General features: G+C 44.7%; 1 protein-coding gene and 1 long non-coding RNA gene across 2 annotated transcripts; one reads left to right on the plus strand and one right to left on the minus strand.

Annotated features, from left to right (window-relative positions):
• Window positions 1-235: 235 nt before the first annotated feature.
• LOC125550841 (wall-associated receptor kinase 2) lies at window positions 236-13507 on the plus strand. Its single transcript, XM_087537858.1, has 7 exons — window positions 236-610; window positions 1219-1875; window positions 3324-3555; window positions 4875-5075; window positions 11259-11771; window positions 11939-12091; window positions 12178-13507. Exons 1-7 carry the CDS (start codon window positions 236-238, stop codon window positions 13365-13367), a joined length of 3321 nt encoding a protein of 1106 aa, XP_087393984.1. The 3' UTR covers window positions 13368-13507.
• Window positions 13508-14191: 684 nt separating this feature from the next.
• Window positions 14192-17761, minus strand: LOC125550855 (uncharacterized). Its single transcript, XR_007301964.2, has 2 exons — window positions 17552-17761; window positions 14192-14530 (listed from the first exon to the last, which is right to left on the minus strand). It is a non-coding gene; the product is annotated as an uncharacterized LOC125550855 (long non-coding RNA).
• Window positions 17762-18910: the final 1149 nt, after the last annotated feature.

Consider the following 18910-nt stretch of genomic DNA (forward strand, 5'->3'; position numbering starts at 1 on the left):
TGAGCTGGTTCATCTTGGGCGTCGTTCTCCTTGCCGGAGGCGTGCCGGCGGTGGCGGAGTTCGCCGGTGGCTGCGTGATGCTCCGGGCCGTGTGTCGGTCTATGGAGGAGCGCGACGCGGCGAGGAGGCCGTGGTGGCTGCGGCGGCACGGTGAGGAGGCCGCGGAGGACCTGCATGGTGGCGGCTTCAACGACACACAGCGGCATGGAGGTGCCGCGCTGCGGTTGAGGCCGCAATGGTGCAGGGCATTAAGCCGTGGCGGCGAGCCGGGCGCGAATGGTGCGTGTTATGGGTGTGCACTGGACGCGTCGGAGGCGTCGGGACCGCGTACGAGCGTGCGGTTGACGTTGGGAGGAGGCGTATGTCGCCGTGGTGCTCGAGTCCGTGCTTGAGTTCGGCTACATCCTTCCGGCGTTTGTCGCTGGCGGCTGCCATGGCGGACGCGGAGGCGGCACGCGGCGAGCGTCTGGTGCTGTCGGGCTCGTCGGGCGCGTCGGATGCGTGGGACGTGCGGGACACACTGGTGCGGTCGGGCGCGTCGGGTGCGCGTGGGACATGCGGGACGCAAAGGGACGCCAGGCGTGTGTCGCCGGCGGAGAAGGAGCTCGGCGTATGTCGCCGGGGTCGTGACGGAGCACGGTATGACCGGCGTCGATGCGCCGGGTCGGGTCCGCGGGCTGGGTCACGGCCGTGACGACGACAATGACAGGAGCGGCAGCAACTCCGGCGACGACAAGTCAAGATTAAGGGAGAAAATGTTAGTAGTAATCTTGGTTAGTTGAGTGCATGCAGTATTAGCTAGCTAGTTAGGTGTGCTGGCCGAGTCATGTGGCCGAGATGGCGTGGGGATTGCATGGCTGAGTTAGTTAGCAAGCTAGCTGGGTTTGTTAGCTGCATGCATGTGATTATGGCCGAGTCCTCAGTCGTTGAGGATAGGACAGGCTGCATAAGTGGTGGACGTGGGCATAATTATAGCTAGTGGTTAGTTTGGTTAGTGGCCGGGCATGGCGGCTGGCTTGTGTGCGTGAGGCTTGCCTCCGCTGTATAAGTACCACTTGAGTTAATGAAAAAAGTGAGCCGAGAGGGCTGGAGAAAAATGTAGCCATCATGTGTACACCAAAGGGCAGGGCCTCTACGCAAAGCTCTTGTGCTCTTCCTTGGTGTGTGTGTGTGTCTGTGTAGAGTTTCTTCATGGTGTGTGTACATGCGAGATGAGAGGAAGAACAAGAGCGGCGCTGCGCGGAGGCGGCAGCGCCAACAATTGGTATGATGAGCTGGTTCATCTTGGGCGTCGTTCTCCTTGCCGGAGGCGTGCCGGCGGTGGCGGAGTTCGCTGGCGGCTGCGTGATGCTCCGGGCCGTGTGTCGGCCTATGGAGGAGCGCGGCGCGGCGAGGAGGCCGCGGTGGCTGCGGCGGCACGGTGAGGAGGCCGCGGAGGACCTGCGTGGTGGCGGCTTCAACGACACACAGCGGCATGGAGGTGCCGCGCTGCGGTTGAGGCCGCAGTGGTGCCGGGCGCGACTGGTGCGTGTTATGGGTGTGCACTGGACGCGTCGGAGGCGTCGGGACCGCGGGCGCGCGTACGAGCGTGCGGTTGACGTTGGGAGGAGGCGTATGTCGCCGTGGTGCTCGAGTCCGTGCTTGAGTTCGGCTACATCCTTCCGGCGTTTGTCGCTGGCGGCTGCCATGGCGGACGCGGAGGCGGCACGCGGCGAGCATCTGGTGCTGTCAGGCTCGTCGGGCGCGTCGGATGCGCGTGGGACGTGCGGGACGCACTGGTGCGGTCGGGCTCGTCGGGCGCGTCGGGTGCGCGTCGGGACGTGCGGGACGCAAAGAGACGCCAGACGTATGTCGCCGGCGGAGAAGGAGCTCGGCGTATGTCGTCGGGGTCGTGACGGAGAATGGTATGACCGGCGTCGATGCGCCGGGTCAGGTCCGCGGGCTGGGTCACGGCTATAACGACGACAATGACAGGAGCAGCAGCAACTCCGGCGACGACAAGTCAAGATTAAGGGAGAAAATGTTAATAATAATCTTGGTTAGTTGAGTGCATGCAGTATTAGCTAGCTAGTTAGGTGTGCTGGCCGAGTCATGTGGCCGAGATGGCGTGGGGATTGTATGGCTGAGTTAGTTAGCAAGCTAGCTGGGTTTGTTAGCTGCATGCATGTGATTATGGCTGAGTCCTCAGTCGTTGAGGATAGGACAGGCTGCGTAAGTGGTGGATGTGGGTATAATTATAGTTAGTGGTTAGTTTGGTTAGTGGCCGGGCATGACCGCTGGCTTGTGTGCGTGAGGCTTGCTCTGCTGTATAAGTACCACTTGAGTTAATGAGAAAAGTGAGCCGAGAGGGCTGGAGAAAAATGTAGCCATCATGTGTACATCAAGGGGCAGAGTCTTTACGCAAAGCTCTTGTGCTTTTCCTTGGTGTGTGTGTCTGTGTAGAGTTTCTTCATGGTCTGTGTACATGCGAGATGAGAGGAAGAAAAAGAGCGGCCCTGCGCGGAGGCGGCAACAACACCCCAAGCATCTCTAGTGGCCGGAGGTGGTAGGAACCTGCGTGCCCCTACCTCTGCGGAACTGGCACACTGCCCCTCCAGCTGTGGCGGCGTAAACATCATCTATCCCTTTGGGATAGGTGATGGCTGCTTCCGGGATGGTTTTGAGCTCATATGCGACAACACCACTCGTCATAGTTCCAGGCTCTTCCTTGCAAACACTACAGTTGCAACCCAGATTTATACCCTGCAAGATTCATTCCTGAATACCGAAGTAGCCATCCAATTCAAGACCATGGGAGTAGGTGTGCATTCCTATGATATGTGGTGGGATGCCCCTCAGGGTCTTTCTCTAACTGATGACAACTTCGACAACTTCCTGTTTGTTGTTGGGTGTGGCGTGGATGCATATTTGTTCGAGCATAATACCACCATTCCTATTGGTTTCTGCAGGAGTATTTGCCTACAGAATCAGAAGGCAAGCTTGGATGAGACGTGCGATAATGGATTGGGCTGCTGCAGTATCAAAATCGGGAATAGCAAAGCAAGCTTCGGGTTCAGACTTGTGCGCCGGCATAACATGCACCCTCGCACGTAAACCTGGGAATGGTTTGGACTGGAACCATAGTTTCAGTCGGTTTTTGTATTGGATTGCCTTTGGATTGGATGAAATGGGCCAAGTCCCTAAATCAATTTGGTTTGGTCTGGGCTTTAACCATTGTTGTACTGAGTTGGTTTGGTCTGGACACGAACCGAACAGTCCTAGACCGTTTCTATCCATAGTCTGAAACCAAATCCAGTGACCAAATCGACAGTGGTAGATGACCTAGGTGCGCCTCTACGAGCGACGGCCGCCGCCCGCCGCTAAGTTCAGGGATTTTCCGCTGCCGCCGTCGTTGCCGCCCACTGGAGCTTGGTCGCCGCCTTCCCCTCCCTCTGACACCATCTGGCTGGCAGATCGCCGTCTTCCCCTCCCTTGGCTGGAGCTTAGCCGCCGCTCGTCGCTACGGGCAGGACTCGCCGGCTGCCGCCGCCATTGCCGCTGGCTCGAGCTCGACAGGTTAGTGCATCCTCACCATTCTCTTCCCCCGCTGCTGCTCCTTTCTCTGTCGAACTTGCTGTCGCTCGAGCTCGGCAGGTTAGTGCATCCTCTCCACAAAACTGCAGCTCCTTTTCTTCCCCAAACCTTGCTGCTGCTGCTCCTCTCTGTGTCTTTCTCTTTGAAATTTCGGTAGTATTGAGATGTGTAAGACAGTGTAATGATAAGATGTTACAAGTACTTGCACCTGTTAACTGTTCAGTTCAGATTTGTGCTTGTTTAGTGCTTGTTGCTGCTGCTCCTCTCTGTGTCTTTCTCTTTGAAATTTCGGTAGTATTGAGATGTGTAAGACAGTGTAATGATAAGATGTTACAAGTACTTGCACCTGTTAACTGTTCAGTTCAGATTTGTGCTTGTTTAGTGCTTGTTGCTGCTGCTCCTCTCTGTGTCTTTCTCTTTGAAATTTCGGTAGTATTGAGATGTGTAAGACAGTGTAATGATAAGATGTTACAAGTACTTGCACCTGTTAACTGTTCAGTTCAGATTTGTGCTTGTTTAGTGCTTGTTGCTGCTGCTCCTCTCTGTGTCTTTCTCTTTGAAATTTCGGTAGTATTGAGATGTGTAAGACAGTGTAATGATAAGATGTTACAAGTACTTGCACCTGTTAACTGTTCAGTTCAGATTTGTGCTTGTTTAGTGCTTGTTGCTGCTGCTCCTCTCTGTGTCTTTCTCTTTGAAATTTCGGTAGTATTGAGATGTGTAAGACAGTGTAATGATAAGATGTTACAAGTACTTGCACCTGTTAACTGTTCAGTTCAGATTTGTGCTTGTTTAGTGCTTGTTGCTGCTGCTCCTCTCTGTGTCTTTCTCTTTGAAATTTCGGTAGTATTGAGATGTGTAAGACAGTGTAATGATAAGATGTTACAAGTACTTGCACCTGTTAACTGTTCAGTTCAGATTTGTGCTTGTTTAGTGCTTGTTGCTGCTGCTCCTCTCTATCTCTTTCACTCTGAAATTCAGATTGTTGTCTCTGTACCGTGTAAGACAATGTAATGAATAGTTGTCTATGTGCATATGTCCACAGTTTCAAACTTTGGGCTCAAACCGATTCTAGGGAATGGACTGGATTGGTTTGGCTTGAAAACATGATCAGTTCAGTTTGGTTTGGACCGTAGCACTAAAAGTTTGGATTGATTTGGTTTGCTTGCTGGACTTGTACATGTATGGCTTGGTCTGGATTTGGTTTGGATTACAAACTTTTCCCAGGTTTAGTCGCACGGATGTCAAGGTTTTCATGTCAGCCTATGGATACGAATTTCACACAAGTGATATCTATGCAGCTCAGTTAGACCCAAGCGATTACCCAACGGCATTATTAGCTTCGGCTATCAGAGATCAACCAAATTGTGAAAGTGCAAAACTAAATAGTGCAAGCTACGCCCGTGGAGGTTCAAGCTATTGCAAAAATCTGTCATCTGGACCAGGCTACACATGTCAGTGCCCAACTAAAGGAAATCCCTACATTATGGATGGCTGTGAAGGTATGTCTTTTCAAGCAATATTTGATTTCAGATTCGGTTACTCATTACTGCGATCTACTCCCATTTCAAGTTCAGAATTTCAACATAGCAACAACTTAAGATCTGCATTACTTTTATGCAAAAATAACACCTGTGGTATAAATAGATAGACAACTCTTATAGATTGCCTGCTTCATATATTCGCCAGTTAGATAGGTAAGACAATCAAAGGCATAACCAATACAAAATTCTGTGTTATCTACACTATTACTAAAAGCACATGACCAGGCTTTGGATATTAACTACCTCAACCCACATACAATATGATCGATGGCTCCCCTGACTGCCAACTAAATTCTCATAATAGCTGATTTTTTTATGTATTGGTTCTAGCAAAGTTCCCAATGATCTTCTAAAGTATGCTTAAGAGTGGCTTGCAAGTTTGAACACTTATGATAGTAGATGCTATGCTGTTTATTGTTAGAACAAATCATCTTATCGTTGTAATCTCAACCTCTTCCTCTATCTCCTATTGTATTCAAACTCTTGTACTCATCCTTGTGCGCCAAGGCAAGTCCTTCGGCCCTATCAATATATATACGCACGCGGCTCCCCTCGTGGGAGTAGGAACGCTTCATACTTTTACATGGTCATCAGAGCCCCTCTTTCATACATCTAGCCACAAACCAGAAAACAAAACCCTAGATCATATTCGCGATCGCCGTCATGTCTTCCTCAGCCGGCGTCGCCCTGAACCTTGGTTCACCTCCATCAGAAAAGCTTGCGAGGGGGAATTTCATCCTCTGGAAGACGCAAGTTCTCCCAGCCCTGCGAGGAGCGCAGGTTACTGGGCTTCTGGACAACTCCGACGCCGCTCCGCCCAAGACGATGGAGGTCACAAAGGCGGACAAAACCACGGCCCAAGAGCCGAATCCTCTGTATGGAACTTGGATCGCCAAAGATCAACATGTTCTGTCATATCTACTCAACTCCATGTCTCCTGAGATCCTTGCGCAGGTCGTCGGGAGGGACTCCACCTTCGAGCTCTGGACTACAATCAACAACCTCTTCGCCTCACAATCGCAGTCTCGGATCACCAACCTAAGGATTGCGATCACCAACACCAAGAAAGGCACCATGTCTAGTTCAGCATACATGGCGAAGATGAAGAGCCTCGGGGATGAACTAGCTGCTGCTGGCCGCCCCGTCTCTGATCCGGAGATGGTGGACTACATACTTGCAGGATTGGACCGCGACTACGACTCCTTGGTGGCGGCGATCGGCGCTGTCAAGAACAACATCACCGCCAATGATCTCTTTGCTCAGATCTCTGCCTTTGATCAAAGGATGGAGATGTTGGGCGACTCGTCTTCAAGCGGGTTTCATACATCCGCTAATGCAGTCTACAAAGGCCGTGGCTCGTCCCGCAACAGATCCTATCGCGGGCGAGGAGGAAGGGGGCGCGGCTGTAGTGGTGACCGCGGTGACCGTGGTGACCGCCAGCCTTCTCCCTCCAATGGCAGCGGCGGCTTCAGAGGACGCCCTCGGCAGCAGCAACAACAGCAGGTGCGTGAGCAGCATGACTTCCTAGAGTGCCAGATATGTCTCAAGCATCATCCAGGGGGTGCACGCGTCTGTTGGTGGCGCTACGAAGAGAATGATCAAGAAGAAAAGGAGGCGCATGCAGTCTCCTATGGAGTTGACACAAATTGGTATGCCGACAGTGCAGCAACAAATCACATCACAGGTGAACTTGACAAGTTGACCATGCGGGAGAAGTACAACGGAGGTGACCAAATTCGCACGGCAAGCGGTTCTAGTATGAATATTACACATATTGGTAGTTCAATCGTTAAAAACCCCATGAAAAATTTGCACTTGAAAGATGTCTTGCATGTTCCAGAAACTTCCAAAAATCTTGTTTCCGTTCATCGCTTCACTCTTGATAACAATGTTCTCATAGAATTCTATCCTTATTTTTTCTTGGTTAAGGACTTGGCAACAAGGAGAATAATTCTTAGAGGACGGTGCGTGGGAGGTCTCTACCCACTCATATCATCATCATCTTCATGGTCAGATAAACAAGCAAATATTGTCACCAAGCCTTCTTCATCAAGGTGGCACAGTCATTTGGGTCATCCATCTTCAGTCATAGTTAAATATATTCTTAGCAAAAATAAACTCTCTTATGAGCCTAGTCTTAGTGTTGAGTCAGTTTGTGATCCGTGTCAACAAGCTAAAAGTCATCAATTGCCTTACCCTATTTCTATTAGTGTATCTACTTCTCCATTACAACTCATCTTCTCAGATGTATGGGGACTAGCCCCTACTTCAGTTGGGAGATTTTCCTACTATGTAAGCTTCATTGATGATTATAGTAAATTTACTTGGATTTATTTGTTGAAAAAAAGATCTGATGTATTCCAATTCTTTATCAATTTTCAAAACCTTGTTGAACGCAAACTGAACTCCAAAATCATTGCCATGCAAACCGATTGGGGTGGTGAGTATGAGAAGTTGAACTCTTTTTTCCAAAAACTTGGCATCTCACATCATGTCTCTTGTCCTCATGCTCACCAACAGAATGGCTCTACTGAGAGAAAACATCGTCACATTGTTGATATGGGATTAGCACTGCTAGCAAATGCATCCATGCCACTTAAGTTCTAGGATGAAGCCTTTTTAACTGCCACCTACCTCATCAACTTGCTTCCAAGCAAAGTTATCAAACTTGACACACCTATTACACGTCTCCTCGGTGTTACACCCAACTACACATCACTCCGTGTTTTTGGGTGCGCATGTTGGCCAAATCTCAGACCCTACAACACAAGAAAACTCGCTTTCCGCTCTAAAAGATGTGTCTTCTTAGGCTATAGCCCTATGCATAAAGGGGTTAAATGTCTTGATGTTCCTACTGGTAGGGTCTACATATCTAGAGATGTTGTTTTTGATGAGTCCGTGTTCCCTTTTGCATCACTTCATCCCAATGCCGATGCCCTCCTTCGCAAAGAAATTCTCCTTCTTCCTACACATCTTCGGACTTTTGATCATGGGGGCGATGATTGTACTAACCAATGTGATGATATTCCTACTGATACTGCTCCTACTCTTATGCCTGCGCAGGTCCCTGGAGAAAAAGGAGCGCAAAATGATCAAAATCTCGAAAATCCAGCTCAAAATGATCTTATATTTCATGCTGAAGAAGGAGACGAGCCGGACATGGACAACGAGGACGATCCGGCGGCGCCTGGCACGCCTGCATGCGCGCAGTCCTCGGATCGTGCGATCGAATCCTCCTTGGATCGTGCTCCCACCAGCAGCGGCTTCGGCTCCCGATCCAGCCAATCCCATGGCGCCGCATCGTCGACAGGTGGGGACAGCAGCGGGACCGCATCTTCCTCGCCCCACGTGCGCATGCAGCCGCGGTCGGGCTGCAGATCCGCTGTGCCGCGCCGCGCGGTTACTTCCCGCGTGCCTACAGGAGCGGCGGCCACACCGGTGGCCACAGGATCTCCTGTGCTAACTGCGCCAGAATCTTCTGCGTCAGCGCCTGATTCTCCCGGATCAGCTGTGGCAAGTGCACCTGCGGTCCAATCTGTGGCTTCTCCAAGAGTCAAGACTAGACTACAAAAAGGTATACGAAATCCAAAGATAAGAACGGATGGAACTATACCATATGGCATGTTGTGTATTTCAGGAGAGCAAACAACTGTGAGTAGTGCACTTGATGATCCCAAGTGGAAGAAGGCAATGGATGAGGAATATTCTGCACTGATGAGAAACAAAACTTGGCATCTTGTACCAAACCAGAAAGGTAAAAATATAATTGATTGCAAATGGGTATACAGAGTCAAAAAGAAGGCAGATGGCTTCATTGACAGGTATAAGGCACGTTTGGTTGCAAAGGGCTTCAAGCAACGTTATGGCATTGATTATGAGGACACCTTTAGTCCCGTTGTGAAAGCTGCAACTATCAGACTTGTGCTAGCCATTGCTGTTTTCAGAGGATGGAGCCTAAGACAGCTAGATGTACAGAACGCGTTTTTGCATGGTGTTCTGGAAGAGGAAGTGTTCATGAGACAGCCACCTGGGTATGAAAGTAAGAAATTTCCACATTTTGTTTGCAAGCTTGATAAAGCACTCTATAGCTTGAAACAAGCACCTAGAGCATGGTATTCCAGACTGAGCTTACAATTGAAATCTCTTGGCTTCATTGCTTCAAAGGCTGATACATCCTTGTTTATTTATAACAAGGCATGAGTGGTTATTTTCTTGCTTATATATGTTAATGATATCATAGTTGCAAGTTCTTCACAAAATGCCACTAATGCTCTTCTGCATGACTTAAGTTCAGAGTTTGCCTTAAAGGACCTAGGTGATTTGCACTTCTTCCTAGGTATTGAAGTCAAGAAAACTCAAGATGGCATTATGTTAAAACAGGAGAAATACATCATTGAACTTCTGTCTCGTATGGGAATGAAAAATTGTAAGCCAGTACCTACACCCTTGTCTTCCTTAGAAAAACTTTCAGCATATGAAGGAGAGCCACTTCAAGAGGAAGAAAGTACAAGGTATAGGAGTACCATGGGAGCATTGCAATATTTAACTCTCACACGTCCGGATATCTCATTTGCTGTCAACAAGGTTTGTCAATATCTACATGCACCTACTTCTGCACATTGGACAGCTGTCAAGAGGATTGTAAGATATGTAAAGCATACTATGGGAATAGGACTTCATTTCAAAAGTTCTAATTCCACTCTTGTGAGCGCATTCTCTGATGCTGACTGGGCAGGATGTAGTGATGACAGAAGATCAACTGGAGGTTTTGCAATATTCTTTGGTTCCAATCTTATTTCTTGGAGTGCCAGAAAACAAGCCACTGTGTCACGTTCAAGCACAGAGGCTGAGTATAAATCCTTGGCTAATGCAACTGCTGAAGTTATTTGGGTTGAATCACTTCTTGAAGAGTTGGGAGTCAAAAATAATCGTATCTCATGCTTATGGTGTGATAATTTCGGTGCAACATACTTGTCTACAAACCCGGTGTTCCATGCAAGGACAAAGCACATAGAAATTGATTTTCACTTTGTGCGAGAGAGGGTTGCAGCAAAGAAACTTGAGATACGGTTTATTCCCTCCAAGGATCTAGTGGTGGATGGTTTCACCAAGGCACTACCAACACGATCATTTGATGAGTTCAAGAGCAATCTTAATTTAGGATAGTTGAGATTAAGGGAGGGTGTTAGAACAAATCATCTTATCGTTGTAATCTCAACCTCTTCCTCTATCTCCTATTGTATTCAAACTCTTGTACTCATCCTTGTGCGCCAAGGCAAGTCCTTCGGCCCTATCAATATATATACGCACGCAGCTCCCCTCGTGGGAGTAGGAACGCTTCATACTTTTACATTTATAGCATAGGTATTTGCTACTGTATTCATTTCTATATCTGCTTGTTCGATTCCTTTCTGCAGTGCAAGTTTCATATCAATTTGTAATAGTTGAGATATGTTACTAGTACTATAAAATAAATTGGTTGACAACAACCATAACAATTATTCATGTCCCATCCAATGGCTCACAATTTTAGTTTGATCATTCGAGGTTGCCATTTGGTTACAAACTTATGGTGCAACCAACCCCGACCACCTAGTTACAATCATTAAAAAATAGACCTATGGCTCATGATTTACGACCAGCTCTTTCTTCTTTTAGTGGTTTATGGGAGAAACAAATTTAATGATGGTTAAGCTTTTTACAAGTGTGAGTATATATCATGAAATGTATGCAGTGAAGATGTCCATTACACATGTGGGGTTGCTAGTATTTCTGAAAATAATGAGCCACACAGTGATTAGAGTAGAGTGCTACAATATGGCATACGTAATTTTCTTTGCCAAATGACATCAAAAGCTCTTCTTTCACACAAAAATAAATTTGTAATATTATATTTCAAATTTAATCGCCACGATTTGTTTTGAGCTTTATTTCAAGCTACTAAAGAAAGGCAGGATTGAGTAATATCTATTTGGTTTCTTCAAATCAACGCTACATCTGCTTTTTATTTGTCATTTTAGATATTAACATATTTTAATTAGTGTACACTTTTGATATCCATATGTGTTAGTAAAATTTACTGAAATATATTTTAATTCATGACATAATAATATACTTTCTATGTCAATCTATTGGCAACAGAGTACAACCCCAATCCTAACAGAAATTGCACGAGATCGTGTGGGGGCACAAACATTCCATTCCCTTTTGGGTTAGAAAAAGGTTGCTATGCCCTTGAGCAGTTCCAGCTTCGGTGCACACCAGGAAATGTGACAGTCCTCAACAGAAACGAGATAGAGTATCATGTTGGCCACATTGCAGTGAATGAAGGATATCTGAGAATTGTGGGTTTAGATTCCAACAACGCAGGAATCGAGATAGGTTATCGAACACCGGATAGTTATGATTTCCGTGTTACTACAGGGGATCTCTTCGATTTATCTGAAGAGATTGATACAAAGATGTGGTGGGTTGCGGCGAATACAACATGTGCAGTAGCCATGAGCAGGCAAAAACAGGATATCTACGCATGCCGCAGCGTCAATAGCACTTGCCTGGATGTCACATATGGGAATGTGATGACGCAGCTTGGGTATCGTTGCACGTGCCTTCAAGGCTATGAAGGAAATCCTTACGCAGTAGATGGCTGCAAAGGTAATCTAACTTAACCTGTTATTCTACCGCAAGCATTTTATAAATTGCTACTAAACAGAAAGGAAAGGGAAGTTTGTTGGCACTAAACGGAAAGACTTAAAATAGAACATGTGAATTAAAGTGATCTAATGCATTCTTCCATGCTTAATTATATATTATATTTACAGATATCAACGAGTGCTTATTACCAAGAAAATGCAATGGAACATGTGAGAACTATCCTGGAGGCTTTAGCTGCAAAGCTTGTACTCATGGAGAAGAGTTCGATGCAACAAAAGGGACATGTGTGATACCAGCTAAGAGGCACATCCCAACGTCGGGTAAGTCACTAGTGAACCTAACTATTTGCTAGCATTCACGGTCTAGAAAATACATAATTATTCGTACTGACCTATTGAATGCACAGGTATTGCAATCGGCATTGGATGTGGTATTGGTGTTGTACTTATTGCATTTGGTATAACTATGCTCATCAAGAAGTGGAAGAGAGATAAACTAGACGGAATTCGAAGGGCAAACTTCAAGAAAAATAAAGGCTTGCTCTTGGAGCAACTAATCTTAGATCAAAATGCTACAGATACAACAAAGATATTCTCACTGGAGGAATTAGAAAAGGCAACCAACAATTTCGATAGGAGTCGTATTCTTGGCAAAGGAGGACAGGGCGAAGTTTATAAGGGGATCGTGTCTGATCAACGTGTGGTGGCAATTAAAAGGTCAAAAGTAGTGAATCAACATGAGATAGAACAATTTATCAATGAGGTTGCCATACTGTCACAGATCATTCATTGCAATGTTGTCAAGCTCTTAGGTTGTTTGGAAACAGAGGTGCCCCTTCTGGTCTACGAGTTCATATCAAATGGAACTTTATATAACCTTTTACACAATTCTGTAAGTGGTATTTCATGGGATGAGCGTGTGAGGATTGCATTAGAAACTGCAACAGCTCTGGCTTATCTCCACTCAGCTGCTGCAGTTTCTATTTTTCATAGAGATATCAAGTCAGCTAACATATTGTTAGATGACAGTCTTACTACAAAGGTAGCTGACTTTGATATTTCAAAGTCTTTACCAATCGGTCAGACTCGTGTGAAGACAGCTGTACAGGGTACATTCGGTTACTTGGACCCAGAGTACCTCAAGACACAACAACTCACTGGTAAAAGTGATGTTTACAGCTTTGGGGTTTTGCTTGTGGAGATTTTCACGAGAAAGAAGCCATTCTACTATAATGAACATGATGAAGTGCAGAAGTTGCCTGATAACTTCAGGGAAGCAGTTCATCTCGGAGATCTGATGGATATTATAGATCCTCAACTTGTCGAAGTAACTGGTGAAGAAATTGATGCTATTGCATCAATAGCAATATCATGCTTGAGTGATAGAGGAGAAGAGAGACCAGTCATGGGAGATGTACAAATGAGGCTGCAACTCATTCAGAGTAAAAGATTAAGAAAGAGGCAAATTTTCACAAGAGATGATGAGGAGATCGAACCTTCTCTATGCCCAAATATCAGTACCTCTCGTGCAAAGAGCAGTTCTATCAATAGAAGATTTAGTGGGGAGCAAGACATGTCCTCGACAATGCCACGCTAAGGATATATGCAACAACATGATAAACTGGAGGTTGATGCACACACTTAATTAATTATTTACCTTGTAGTTTCCAAGAATAATTATGTCATCTAGAAGAGTACATATTGTAATTGTACTTCCTATGTTATTTCCACATTATATCTGCAGCCCCTTTTTCATTTCTGTGCTTAGTTATTGATTTTAAATGCCTAGTGCACGTATCAACTAGTGTTATAACCGCCAGTTGCCATGGGAATATTCACCAAACTGGTTTTGATTGTCATTCACTCACATGGCCGCAGTCACGGGCCGAGTTGCCGTGGAAGGCGCAACTCCGCCGCTTGCTCTGCTGGGCGCATCAGTGCATGTGATCCCGGTCAACCGAACACACCTTTAATTTCATCCATTCCTCTGCCATGCTTCATCTGTCGCCGTGGGATACTGAGATGGACACCACCCAGCTCAGGAAGACATAAATTGGCAGGCAAAATCTTTAGGGAGTGTCTATTGAACAGTGGACTGATTTTCATTTTAGTCTCGTCGAATTTTTATCCAGCCAGATTTAGCGATGTGTAGTCCTCATTTATTCACCACGCTACTAACCCAGCGGAGTGGAGACACTAGCGGATCTTCTCATTCCTAACAGGCTTTGGGTTCGCTTGGGCCTTTTTATCGTTTCAATAAGTTTTTTTTTACTAGAGCACCTCCCCAGTGTCTTTAAAAACAATTCATACGAAACATCTTGTACACTTCTAAATATGTTTTGCTTTCTTCTGGTGGCAATAAGTCCTGACTAAAAGATATAACAGTAAAAAACTAAATTAAAGCCTGGTACATCATGTAAATATTGGTGAACAAATGGTTGTCTTGGTCAATTTGACAGCTTACAGAAAAGGTACACATATTCATAAAACACAAAACGTGATGTCCAAAACAAACTAACTGGTGACACATAACTCAATAACTGAATGTCCCATACCGATTAAACTGAAGAAATTTGTTTTAAGCTATTCCTATATCGAAGTCAGCCCTTAGAACAAGCATACATACTGCCTTTAAAACTACATACACTCGTCAGGTGCAGTGTCATATACCTGAATTTGTGTTGTGTCCTTCACCCATCGTCAGTGCAATCACTCCACTCCTCAGATGTTGAGCTTGGAAACAATTTCCTTGGGGATTTTCTGCAACACAAAAACACAAAAAAAATATTGTAACCAACATCAATGAAAAAAGAAGAGGACCAAAAGAATCATGTAAATAAATGAGAAAAAAAGACCGACGTAGAAGAAACAGAATAAATGAGGGGTTGATTCCTTGTTTCTCTGCACAAGGTCCAAACGGCACCAGCACACATCGCAAACAATCTATAAAATGAGACAAGGGAGGAATGACGAAAGACAAGGCAAAATAAACAGAAAAGAAGAATTAGAATGAGAAGTGATAAGGGAAGACATAAAAATGAGACTACAAATATTTAACGAGGAAACAAAATGAAGAAAAATACTAAGAGAATGAAGACAAAAGAAACTACAAAATGGGACCAAAGAAATATAGAATGAAGAAACAAAATTGAAAAGGAAAAAAAAGAGCACGCATCGCACACATCCCTGAATCAAGCCGAAAGGACTAATGCACTCGCATAGGAGAAGGAGAAGGATAGGAAAGCTGCAAACACTAAGGAGCGGTGCTGTACGAGAGGCTGAGATAAAATACCAAAGATGTTTTAATGTAATCTGATAGAGATGAAAGAGGTTTGCTCTCCGCATACTCATTCTCGGTTGCGAGAAAATGCTAGATGAGATAAGTACTGAAAATTGATACTGAAGAAAACACTCAAGACTGAGAGACTGAACAATGATGTAAGATCAGAAAATGAGAAATGATAACTGAATACTGAGGAATAAAGAATAACTGTCTGGAGAAAAAATGATAACTAATAACTGAAGCTACTGATTATAATCTCATCTGATAGATGACAAAAGATGACTGAGAAAACAGAACTAACTGAAGATAAAACTAAACTGTTGAAACTGAACCGCGACAAGCTTAACACTAACAAGGACAAACTAAACAAGTTAAAAACAAACCGTAGATAATCTCATCTGATTACTTGTTGCATTCTCTCCCGTAAACATAGAAAAAAATTAGAATCACTCAAAACTAATAAACTTTATGCACATACTGAAATTCCATTTTCTCCAAGAATTCCTGAGAAGTATTTATACTGTTATCTAAATAAAGGAAAAATCTTAACGCTGCTACATACCAAAAAAAAACACTGCTAGATAGCTAAATGCGAATTCACATTAAGAGAAAGACAAAAAAGACTCGAGAAAGTAAAACTTAATCACAGATAAAACCAAGATGAAACTAAATTGTCTTAGCCATGTAAACTTAATCTCATGTAAAGGAAAACCTAAGCATGAATGTCTAAAACCCCGAAACTGGTCTAATGGACAAAGAACTTTTAAACTGAATGTCTAAAAATGATAACCTAAAAATTGACTGGTCTAATTAACGTACTGATGAACTGACCAAGGACTGAAGAAGAACAAACTGACGTAATGACTATCTCTCATTGCTGAAAGAATACTAAAAAGGAATGGAAGACTCTCGATGTTGACTATCTACTCATGCCGTCTATGATTGAAGTGGTAATCTGAAGAATCAATCAATGAAAGACTGAGCACACGCCCTCTGATCTCTGAATGATAACATTTGATCTGAATGAATGGATAAAACTGAGGAACAGCTAAAACTATACACAGACTGAACAAACAGACTCCATGCAAAAAGAAAAAAGAAAAGACTGAACAAACAAACTGATGGGAAGCAGACCAATGTCAGTTTTGGCCAGCGATCCGTCCACACGTCCTCGCCATGTTTGACTAGTATGTCTATATACATGATATATAAGTATATAACGGAATTATGTGTGCTAAATCTGGTTAAAAGTGTCAAGATATAGTTTACTCTAAGCAAACAAATTTAGATAGAGAAGCATCCATGCATGGGAGCTGACGCACAACAAAAGATGAGAAGCAGAACAACGTTCATGCTCCAGCGATGGGTAAAGTCGACTATTTGTATGCTCTTGAATTTTGCTCATCTACAATTCTTTGCCATTTCCATACAGCCAGGTTAGTAAATAAGAAGTTACAAAAGGATGGATTACTGCAAGCAAGGAAAAACTGAAACAATTGCCACTGTCCAGTGCATGCTAATGAGTTTAAGGCATCTCAGAAGAAGAAAAAATGCATACACAGAAGCTAGTACTCTCATAAGGTCATATTTCCACTCTGTTCATAGGACTGGCAGGCAGCAGCAGTCTAGCAGATGACTGATTCAACCAACAAATTTCAGTCTTTTACAGCATGGGAGAAGAAAATGCTTCAGAATTCTGACCACAGTATCTGCTTTGCAAATTTACACTTCTCCCCAACTATGTGTGTAGATAAACTGGGGGAGAAACTACACAAGAATCCAGTGTACAAAACGCCAAAGGAGGTAAGTAATGACACTCATGACAGCAGCATCGGCTGAGACCCTCAACTATAAAGTTCTAAACTCTGCTTCACCATCGCTATAAACACTATACATCAGGCCGCTGACTAGTAACTAAACTAAAAAATCAGGGCGTCTCACCAATCCCAACAGGAAATCACATGAAAATCCGACGCTCTTTCGTCCCATTTTCCCCCAAAAATCACTAGCAGATGAGGGCTGATTAAGAGGAGGAGAATAGTCGGTGGACAAAGCTCACACCGAGTCTACGGCTACGGGATGTGCCGATACCGCCATCCTTACGGAGTAGATGCTTAGAGAAATAAACCAGTTTTTCTCTAAGCATCGGTGCTTATTTGTAGAGAGTAGACGCTTAATTAAGCGTCTATCATGTAGAAATAAGTATCGGTGCTTAAGGAAAACTCGATTTATTTTACTAAGCATCTCCTAAGCACCTCCCATTGTACACGGCCTTAGCAGCCGGCGTAATGTGGGGCTCCCTTAGGTGATACGAGCGGCCGGGCCTCCTGTTCTTGCCATTATGCTCGATCTCGACCTCCCAACAGAAGCTCTCCTTGCTGGGTAGGAATACTACCTGCCATGGCTGGTCTGAACGGGGAAGGGTGAAGAGAGAAGATCAACCAATGGCAGCACCGCTGGGGGTGGGGGAGGAGAAGGAGAGAGAAAAGAAAACTCACAGATGGGGGAGTGCAAGCACCGAAGCCGACGGCCGGATCCTCCTTCAACAGCGGCGGCGAGCACAGCACGGACCGGGGGCAAGGAATAGTGGGTCGCTGCAGAGCCACCCGGGACATGGACGCGAGAGCTATATGTCTCGCATTAAGCGAGACAAAAGCTTACACTCCCGTCCAAGTCTACAGTGATGGGCCGGCCCATTGGAGCGAACATAAAACAACGAACTGTAAGTAACACCGAAATGCACTGCTCCGGGTCATATCATGTTTAACCAATATTGATAGGTTTCTTCGGATATTCTTTTTTCTCTAGAGCTCACAAGCATCTGGATGAATAGTAATATAGGGAAAATAGATTAAAAAAATATCTTTTGCAAACAAAAGCGTTCAACCTGCATCCAAAACTTCATGAAGACATAACACTTATTGTGCTTTGCAAAAAATGATCTTTAAAAATATATTTTTTGAGTATCGATTTTGTTTATTTTTTCTAGACCATCATGAATGTAACTCGGGATGACTTGAAAGGGATGAAGGAAATGGCGAGGAGGAGGGGGTCGTGGTGGTGGTCGGCAATGCAGCCTAAAAGAAAGCATGAGAGGCGTTGGGGGCAAACGATGCCAAGAGACCTCTCTAGATCCTTTTTTTTCTGAGATGGCTAGATGAGCTGAGAGGCAAGGGTTATCTACAAACAAGGAGTGGAGTGTGGAGGTCTTTTTATTGAGATGTGTTTGATGTAAATCAAACGGTTGTAAACGAAGAATGGCAGGCACATCAACATTACCAAATCAGCTTTTTATAGAAGTAAAGATATTAGTATATTACAGAGAAAAGGAAGCTTGTTTCAAAAAAGAAAGAGAAAAGAAGTGTGCGCCGGTGGGATACATCCCAACTATACTAGATCGCAACGTCTATTTCTCGCATTAAGCGAGACGAGAGTTCGCTCTCGCGTGGAGAGCTACAGTGTCGGTAGCCCTGTTACGGGCGCAGAGGCAAAAAAAGGCAAAGGAAAATGGGGATCCTGAAAAGGTCTGCAGCTTGTTGGGTAGAGCTCCTAGCTACTAGGCTCACTCCGAGTTAGTGTTAAAAGCTAGGTGCGCCCTAATTGAGGCATAAAAGGCCAGTTTTCATTGGGTTTTCTTGTTTTTCTTTTTCTTTTTTTCTTTTTTTCTTCATATTCTTCTGTGTTATTCTTTTTTCTTTTTTCTTCTCTGTTTTCTATTTTTCTCATTCGTCTTTTTGTTTGTTTCTTCGGTTTTCAATGCTTTTTTTGTTTTGTTTTTTTTCATACATGTCAAAAACATATTTTGTAACAAGTGATCAACACATTTTGTATACACGTTTAACATTGTTCGAACGCTG

Source organism: Triticum urartu, chromosome 1A (genome assembly GCF_056163025.1).
Source record: "Triticum urartu cultivar PI428250 chromosome 1A, HENAU_Tu73, whole genome shotgun sequence".
In the NCBI taxonomy this organism is placed as follows: Eukaryota; Viridiplantae; Streptophyta; class Magnoliopsida; order Poales; family Poaceae; genus Triticum; species Triticum urartu.

Coding starts and splice junctions, on each gene's coding strand:
- LOC125550841 (XM_087537858.1), top strand. CDS start 236: ATGGTGCAGGGCATTAAGCCGTGGCGGCGAGCCGGGCGCGAATGGTGC. Junction 3,556..4,874: donor CGCTGGCTCGAGCTCGACAG/GTTAGTGCATCC, acceptor ATATCTATGCAG/CTCAGTTAGACCCAAGCGAT. Junction 11,772..11,938: donor CGCAGTAGATGGCTGCAAAG/GTAATCTAACTT, acceptor TTATATTTACAG/ATATCAACGAGTGCTTATTA.